Source organism: Chaetura pelagica, unplaced genomic scaffold, assembly GCF_000747805.2.
Source record: "Chaetura pelagica isolate M959 unplaced genomic scaffold, ChaPel_1.0 scaffold138, whole genome shotgun sequence".
Taxonomy (NCBI): Eukaryota; Metazoa; Chordata; class Aves; order Apodiformes; family Apodidae; genus Chaetura; species Chaetura pelagica.
This window is the reverse complement of record NW_009954215.1, coordinates 4,126,470-4,135,851: the sequence shown is the minus strand read 5'-3', so window position 1 is coordinate 4,135,851 and position 9,382 is coordinate 4,126,470. Positions and strand designations below refer to the sequence as shown.

The 9,382-nt window shown below is 37.4% G+C and overlaps 1 protein-coding gene across 1 annotated transcript in view; it reads left to right on the top strand.

Moving 5' to 3' along the window:
- The window catches only part of TECPR1 (tectonin beta-propeller repeat containing 1), a 20,115-nt gene extending 10,733 nt beyond the window's left edge, over positions 1-9,382 (top strand). The window contains exons 12-24 of the mRNA XM_010003257.1: positions 84-233; positions 852-1,009; positions 2,233-2,360; positions 2,632-2,734; positions 3,408-3,504; positions 3,887-3,966; positions 4,283-4,339; positions 5,189-5,363; positions 6,547-6,682; positions 7,010-7,102; positions 7,817-7,923; positions 8,381-8,500; positions 9,185-9,382. Of these exons, the coding sequence (XP_010001559.1) occupies positions 84-233; positions 852-1,009; positions 2,233-2,360; positions 2,632-2,734; positions 3,408-3,504; positions 3,887-3,966; positions 4,283-4,339; positions 5,189-5,363; positions 6,547-6,682; positions 7,010-7,102; positions 7,817-7,923; positions 8,381-8,500; positions 9,185-9,382 (1,602 nt within the window). The remainder of the gene's footprint in view (positions 1-83; positions 234-851; positions 1,010-2,232; positions 2,361-2,631; positions 2,735-3,407; positions 3,505-3,886; positions 3,967-4,282; positions 4,340-5,188; positions 5,364-6,546; positions 6,683-7,009; positions 7,103-7,816; positions 7,924-8,380; positions 8,501-9,184) is intronic.

The window sequence follows — 9,382 nt, the reverse complement described above, 5'->3', positions numbered from 1 at the left end:
AGAGTCCTGAAGAGCAAAAATGCTGGCACTGAGGAAAGTATATCTGAGTTTGCCTTAGTCACTTTTTTTTTCTCTTGTCTTAGTATATCCACGTGTTCTTGAACGAAGTCACTATTATAGTTGAAGTTCTGAATGAAGCCAAACATTCCTTTGCACTGTATACACCTGAAAGGACGAAGCAGCGATGGCCAATCCGCCTGGCAGCCACAACAGAGCAAGAAATGCATGACTGGGTAATGTTGTGAATTTTTCATTTCAAGCTGGCAATATCTGAAATAAAACATAAAAGCTGGTCTCTGAAATCTCAGCATTATATTTACAGTATCTAGGCTACTTATCTAGTTTACAATTCAGGTATTTGAAAAGTCTGTTCAAGCATATTTAGAGGCACCTGAGGCCTCCTATCTCCTCTAGAGTTCATGCACTTTCTGATGCTGGAGTTATCCACAGTAAAACCAGTATCTTTTTCCTCCTCTTCCTCTCTCCAGATACAGATTTGGCTACAAATTAGTTAGGAGTTAATTCAGTTATTCTGTTCTTCTCCACTGATAGAAGAACTGTTCTGTGTGTTCACTTTTGAAGCAAGTCTCATGTATAGGCAGGCACATATACACTGAAGCAATGGAAACCTGAAAGATACTTCATACTGCAAATCACATTGGTTCCAGTGATTGTGTTAATTTCTAAAACACTGAATTCCAGTGCCTTTAAGAAAAAGCTGATAATTCACTTTGCTGTTGTGCAGGAACCTGCAAAGGTAAAAACTTGGTTTTGTAATACTGAAGCATCTATGGAAGTTTTTGTTCTCAGAGCAAACAGAAGCTTTTGGTTCTCTGCTTCTTGTTTTATAGCTGTCGTTGCTGAACATGTCCTGTTGTGAAAGCAGACGGATTCAAGGCCCTCCTTCTCACCATGCCATTTGGTCAGTTACTTGTAAAGGAGACATTTTTGTTAGTGAGCCAAGTCCTGAACTGGAAGCTGGACCACAGCTGATGCCATGTGATCAAATGTAAGAGGTTTCAGAAGCTGTTCTTTCTGCATGGGATGCCATCCAGCAAAGACTGTCTTTCACATCAAGTCAGTGGCTTTGATGGGCTGTTGGAGTGTATAGTTTAATGGCCGCCTTCTTATTCATAAGTACATCTGAAGAATTTCACCAAATCATATTTTAATTCTTAAGATGTTTGAGCTATTCATGTGATTTCAAAAGCCTTTCTCACTGAGATCCCTTTTTTTTGTGATTGCATCTTGAATGCCATAATTTTTTAAATTAAGAGATGGCCTAGACTGAAAGTAAACCTAATCACTGTAATTGTAATGTAATTTGAGGTTTTGGTTTTATCTGTCAGGAAATCTGAAATTCTCGGTCGTCTACAGTCACTCCAGTCCAGGAGCATCTCCTTTACAGTTTCTATTACAAACTCTTCAAGCGAAAAACAAATACCAGCCTCAGAACTGGTGGGTTAAAGGCCAACCTTCAATTTAAAAAATACCTTCAATTTAAAAAAGTTTCAAGTTACTTGCACAAAGTGCCTTTGAATAATAACTGAGAAATCCTTTAGTCCTTTTCCTTCAGGGCAGAGAACCTTCAACATCTGGCAAATCACAAAGCTGATGTACTCTCCCATCTTAATTTGGGAGATCTGTGACCTAGATGATCTCCTGCTGTTCTGATAACTAAAATACTACTCTGCAATCTCTTTATTTCCCCATTCTTCCGCAGAAGAATACCATGGCCAACAGGTTGTGTAAAACCCCAGAAGAGGATTAACCTGCAAAGATTAGAATAGAAGCTCTTGTTTTACCAAGCTCCATAGAAAATCTGTAAATAATTTGTTTTCTTGTTAGATAAAGGCAATTCCCAGATTTTTTTAAAATTAGGATGAAGTTAAAGCTGGGGCAACTGATGGCCACTGAGACTTAAAGATTCTAGCAAGATAATCCTAACTAGCGTTTAAATATATATCTATATAAAATACAAGCCATAAAATAAAAGGATAGTGAAATACTTCAAAACCAAGTGGATGCAGACAGGTTCCTTCTAGCTAACTTTTCAGTAGTTGTTCAGAGGGAAATGCTTTCAACTGGCAACTGCCTTACCTTACAGATTTGACAAAGGTTGAACAGACAAGTTGTATGTTCTTCAGATTGCAGCACTGTGTGAGCAGAAAGTGTCCATTCCTGACGGACATGGTGTAGAGAAAATGTAAAATATTGTCCTATTTCTGGCAGGTTTTGGCGTCAAGTTGGAGGTCATCTTCGGCTGATAGAGTGCAATAACCGAGGCGTAGTGTGGGGCATAGGATATGATCACACAGCCTGGGTTTATACTGGTGGATATGGAGGTGGCTTCATTCAAGGTAGGGACAACTGGTCTAGTGTGATGTGCACGTTTCTCACTTATCTTCCTGACTGGGTCAGCTGTTCTTCCTTTAGCCTAACTAACATGTAGGGTTATACAGTGAACAGGCCATGCATTTGGAAGGAATTGGTATTGCAGTTATATATTTATATTTTCAGCTTAAGAGTGAGAAATAGGATAATCAGCAATATTATTGTAGCTATTATAATTTTTAATGTTGTGTCTTTACTTTTAGCTTTACTATACTCCAAATTATTTATTTCTTACAGGACTGGCCAGTAGTGCTGATAACATTTATATACAATCAGATGTAAAATGTGTTTACATCTATGAGAACCAACGGTGGAACCCAGTCACTGGATATAGCAGCAGGTTATTTACTCAATTTTTTGTATTTACTTACTGTAACTTTTAATTACTGTAAAATGAAACAAGGGGTTTGTTCTAGCTTTTCAGCATAGTTATTAGTTATTCCATTTTCAGTCTCCTCCAACATCCATTAATTAACCTGAGATTAAAAGAGCAATGTTTCTCTATTTTCTAGATTTGTAATTACCCATTCTAAATGCATTTGTAGCAAAACTACAGATTTATGCTTGGTGAGTGCACAAAGTGTGTCTACTAGCAGCATCTTTCATTGTTGAGGGCATGTAGCAAAGTTCTTATCAGGACCTATATAGTCATATACATACTGTGCTAAACACATTGGGTCCCTGAATACTATATTGAAAAAGCTTTCACATATATGGGTGTCTGTGCGAGAGAAACTCAGGATTCTCCTTGCAATTTTAAAAAGTAGTGAGCAGTATCACTCTACAAAGAAAAGTTCACATGGTCCTCAAGTTTGGTGTATCTGGAAGCAATTGCACATTCTTTCATGATATCCTCATCGCTCACGTGGTATTTCTAAATAGAGGGATTTATGATAGAAGACTGTTTGGAGTATGAGAGTAGGAAGTGCTACAAATAGTCTTTTCTTCCCTTGTCTTTTAAATTTTCGGTTGTAAATGACCTTGCATTCCTCTCATACACTGTTTCACCACAGAGGTCTGCCCACGGACAGATACATGTGGAGTGATGCATCTGGCCTGCAGGAATGTACAAAAATCAATACCAAGCCTCCTTCTCCTCAGTGGTCTTGGGTAAATTTTGTGTTAAAAGTCTTTTTACTAAGAAGGCAAGGTTTAGCAAGTCCAAGGCAAGACTTGGGATCAGATTATCTTTGTGGCTTTGTTGTGATATTGAACCTTGGTTTCTCCATTTATAGAACAGCAATAACCTTTCATAGTCAAATGAATGTTAACCTTTGAGTGGGATTTTTTGTTTAGTGGGACTTTTGACTTCTGTTCCAATCTTTCTTTCTTCAACTGAATTGAAAAGACTTGGGAAACGCTGTATGAATTTATATTGCAAGTATTAGAAGGTCATTGCGCTCCAGAAGGTGGAAGGAAATAGCAGAAGAGGTTATTTTTTTATATATATTAGGTGATGATTGTGCTTGTTGTTGTTTCCTTTTGACAACAGGTATCCGACTGGTACATTGATTTTAATACTTCTGGCGGAACGGATCGGGAAGGCTGGCAGTACGCAGCAGACTTCCCAGCGTAAGGAGATACCTTCTTCTACCTAAAATCCTAGCAGGCAAATGCCATACTTAGGTCTTCAATTATTCCTCTTTGCTTTTTAGCACATTAACTGTGTTTTAACAGAAACAAGTGTGCCTTGATTTCCCTCTTTACATGGGGATACTAAGTGACATTTGCTGGGGAGGTTGGGCAGCAAGGTGAGCTTATAGTTGCAAGCATTTTAAGGTCAGCAGGCATGTCTGGTGGGCAGATACATAGACAGTGCTTTCAGGCTGGCACTGATATCTGAAATGTTCTGACAGCCTCATGAACACCTATTTCAATGTTTTGGAAGGTCCTACCATGGTCACAAGACAATGAAAGACTTTGTGCGACGGAGGCGCTGGGCAAGGTGAGGAACTAAGATAGAAATAAATGTTTTTAACTTGTATGCTGTTTCTTTAAAGTCTCCTTTAGTTATAAGGGGAAGAGTATTATCACCCAACCAATAAAGGCAATAGCAAATAAACCTGCAATAAATAACCCATCTCCAGTAGAGAAGCTGATCATCTTTAGCATTATGGCTTTAGTTTTAAACCTTTACAGGTAGATACCCTATTTAATTTGGTGGGATACGTAGGTAAAAGCCAGCTAGTTATTGTCTGTATCTGATTTTTCTTACAGTAAATTATTAAGAATAGTAGAGTCTAGGTATATTACTACATACAAGGTCACTTGTAACAACGGGTAATGTCATTTATATTAATAGTTTTAACATACGAATTCTGCATACTGCATATTAGATAATCCCAACTCCATTTAAGTGACAGGTGGAACCTGGAAAACAGCAAACTGCCACTACACTCTAGTCTATTCTATTAAGCAGGGAAGGTCTGTGCATTCACTCTATTTCCAGCTTTTCTATGCTTTCTCTACTAGAGTATTTAACAGCTATGCTAATAAATATTCTTTATCCAGCTGTTGCCCAGTGCGTTTCAAACAACTAAGCTGCAGACTTCTTGGATAGCTTTTGTTTTATAAAGTAATTTGTTTAAAAAATAGAACTTTTGAGGAACCAGTAAAAGTCAAAATTCAAAACCTGATACAAACCTCTTTGAAATTTAAAATAGTAACCCTCATTTTACTTACTTAATGAAAAAAACTTTAGGATTGTTTGCACTGAAGTCAACAATGGACCAGGAAACAAATTCAATTCTAGAAAGTACATACTTCTGATGAGTTTGGATTTTTTTTTCTCCAGAAAATGTAAAATAGTCACCAACGGGCCATGGCTGGAAGTGCCTCCTGTTACCCTGTGGGACATCTCCATAATTCCCAGTTCAGATACAGATGATGAAGAAGTACTGGCACTGTGGGCAATCAGTGATAAAGGAGACGTGCTCTGCAGGCTTGGAGTGACACAGCAAAATCCAGCTGTAAGGCTCCCTGTTCATTTTTACTGCCTTGTTGATGCATTTAATGTAATGATGCAAGTACCTGCACACAGTCATGCAGTGCCCTCAAAGCACCTTGTTATTTTTTTTCCTTTTATGTACCCAGATTTGAAAGTCCTTGACCATGAAGTGTAACACAGTTTGCTGCTCACATTTCTTACAATAGCATTTATCTCGCATAATGTAGCTTAGCTTGTGTCATGTCACTTGCAGAAGCCTTTCTCAGCCCCTGCATGTCTTCTTGTGCACTTTCTGCACTAATAGCTTAGTTCCTCTTGATTTTTTTTTCAACTGTTGATAATGTGTGTATCCCATTTAAATGAAATGCCGAGGGACAGAATTTCTCTAAAGTATAGTCCCAATCTAGTGCCCATGGGTGTCAGTAGGAATTTGTCCATTGGCTTTTCTGGGCCCAGAAGTGATTCTGCTTACCTAAGACAGGTTGGCCTGGACTAACCTACAGATTTAACTTTTTTTAATGGACTAGGACAGAAATAACAAACATATGTCCAGTAGAGTGTGCAGAAAGGAACAAAGAGTCCAAATAACCTCCACAGGAATATTTATTTCTTACTATTAGACATATGCTGAAACACCACATTAGGGTCAATAGGCACTGATTTTAAGCCATATTTACAACAGGGAAAACAATCTAACAGATACTGTAGTGGAATTTGGACAAAAATGGCAAGAAGTTGAAAATTTATACATTTTTTTTTTCTTCCTATTCAATAAATTATAATAGCACAGATCTGTGAGGCACTGCAGCAGCAAGGACTGCAATACTTAGTGTTTTCTGGGATCTGAAGCCCCATGTCAGTTGATTTTTGTGAGACTATTGTTCTGTGTAATCAAAACCAAGGGATTATTAATTTCCAAAAAGGCTCTAGCCCAACTATTCAGAGACATGTAGGTGCCTAAATTCTAGTGATTTCAAAAGTAAAGGCCCTGCTACAGGCCAGCATAGCTATTTTCAAAGAGTTTTATCTCCAAATATTTTAGAAGATCAGATACCGTTTTTCTGTTCAATAGTAAAGTTATGTAAGAATTATTCTTCAGAGTCTTTTTCACTATCTAGTGTTCTTCCCATTGGGCAATAATCAACAATATTTTGTTGTGAAATTTTTACCCATTGCTTCACAACTCATCTTCCATGATTTCTTAGGGAACATCCTGGCTGCACGTGGGAACAGATCAGCCCTTCATTTCCATCTCAATTGGAGCATTTTACCAAGTGTGGGCTATTGCTAGAGATGGTTCTGCCTTCTACCGGGGTTCAGTGTCTCCAAAGAAACCTGCAGGTGAGTACTTGTACTTTTTTAGTACAGTCTCCATCTTACACATTATGTAAGCTCAACTACACCACCATGTCTGAAAACAACGAATCTCTTCAGCAGAGTCCTTTCCAATAGCTGTGCAAAACAGTGCATATGAATAATACTCATGATAATTATAGCAGTTAATTTGCTCTTCACTTGCATGACTTAAAAGTTTTTGTTTCTAAAAACAAGCAAGTAAAAATATATTGAGTGCAATATCATTCACAGCTTTCTTGCACAGTATTTCCAAGACTTCTCATGCACAGTTCTGTTTTCTCAATGTTTTACTCAAGTATTTCTGATTTTTAGGTGACTGTTGGTACCATATTCCTTCACCCCAAAAAGAAAAACTAAAACAAGTCTCAGTAGGACGAACATCCGTGTTTGTGTTGGATATAAATGGTAAGGATTTTTAAAAATTATTTATCAGTGTTGAAAAAAATAAATCAGTTTACTTCAGATTGATTAAAAAGGAGAGGCTAAGTCAGAGCTTCTGCAGACAGATACTGTTGCTCCAATAAGAGTAATATTTCATATTCAAAGAGATGCAGTAGGCAGCCCACTAATTTACTGGTTTTGAAGACCTGGGTTTTGTTACATCTGATAGTGCACTAGATAGCAACAATCCAGCAATGCTGTTACTTTGAGATGGAGGGAAGAGATGGATGAATCTCAGATAATTGAATGGAATGATTTGTCTGAAACCCTAGAACATGCAAACAGAAGGACAACACCTTCTTGTTCCAAGTCATTTCAAGTTAAATAATGAGGCATTCTTTTGTAAAAGAAACAAGCCTTTAACACCTGTCTCCTTCAGAGATCTTAATCTCCTTTCTTTACTTCTCTAGTGCATAGTTCTTCATATGAATATTTTTCCCCAAGAAATTTTACAGAACAAAATATTTGCTGGTTTCCAGAAAAGTTTTAAAGAATAACTATAGAAACACAAATTCCAAAGTAGGAACTTCATTGTTCTTCACTGGAACACATTAGTCCAAACCATCATGCAATTCTACAGAACACAGAAAGTATGAAGGACTGATTTGTTATGTTGTTTAGCAGCACTTTATAGAAAACAGATGTCCTGAGCTGTAACCAGGACTGTTGATTTTACAGGCAATCTTTGGTACCGACAAGGCATCACACCAAGCTACCCTCAAGGATCTACTTGGGATCATGTTTCAAATAATATCCGTAAAATGTCTGTAGGGCCCCTGGACCAGGTGTGTATTAAGCTTCCTTGGTTTTCATCAGTTTATTAATAATTAAAATTTATATACTTTCGTAAATTAATTCAATGTTCTTCAGAATTATTTTTGTTTAGCTTTTATTTATTCCACGAGGGGATTGCCTAAATACTGAAATCCTCATAACAAGACAAAAAAAATGCCAATGAAATAATAATACAGCTATCCCTTTGCCATAAAAAAGCCTTATTCATTATTTTTCTTTTTCTAACAAGGCTATTTTACATATTTAATCTCTTTCCTGCCAAGTCTTACTATCTGGCATTGTTTTAATTATAACACTAGTATCTAGTTATTTGTTTGGGTGTCTCTCTGACTAAAATAGAGCAGTTTTGGCCTTTTCAAGGTCAAGACTAATTTCTGAAAGTGAAATGTTCATGTCTGGGAAGAGCAGAATGAAGAGCACATTCTAATGCCTCTTTGCTTTCTTGAGGTCTGGGTGATAGCTGACAAAGTGCAAGGAAGTCATAGTTTGAGCTGTGGAACAGTCTGCCATCGAACCGGTGTTCAGCCAATGGAACCTAAAGGCCTCTCATGGGATTATGGTATTGGGGTAAGTGCTGGGGGCATAATACTTCCTAAGAGCTCTATATCGAAATATCCATGGGCACACTCAGAAAGGAGAGTAAAATCCTGCTCCAGCTGGTCAGCTTTCTAAAGCTTGCATATACCTGCAGGAAACTGACATTTTTTCTCCAGTTTTAAATTCCTTTTTCAGGTTAATAGAATGGGTTATGCAATTAAAGTTGGAAAGTAATTTATTTTCATTTGCTTAGTACTCATTTTAAATAGTTAATTTTAAAGTTATAATGGAAAAATTAGCAAAGAACCATTTTAAAAAAATTGATTCCTTCTAAGTCTGCATGTGATTGTTCATCGTTTTTGTTCCCTGTATTACCTTCAGTGTTTTGAGAAAGGCAGTTACAAGGTGTTGACCCCTTTTAAGTTGATGGAGAACCTGTAGTGGCTCTGTTATGAATGCCTGACCCTACCAATCTCAATTCCCTGTAATAAAAATAATTCTCAAGGTTACTACCTACATACCTCACTGTCAGGGAGGTATGTTGTATAGTGCTTTGTTTTACAAGTAGCCTTTTTCCTAATTCAGCCCAGAGCAGAATTACTTTCTTTATTAATAAATACTATAAAACTAGTAGTGCCCATAAAGCATCACATCTCATACTGCACTTGCAGAATGACATTTCTGCTTTTATAGTTCTTTATCGATCTTTTACAGGGTGGATGGGAGCATGTTACAGTCAGAGGAAATGCAACTGCAGCATCTAGGGTCACTGTGCATGCCAATTCTGATGAAAACCCTGCAGTATCAAAGGATTTGGAAGATGAGGAGAGTAAAGGGAAAACAGAACACTCTAAAACCCCTCTGATGGTCAGTGAAAATCAAGAATTGGACAGACATGCTGTTAATTGTTAA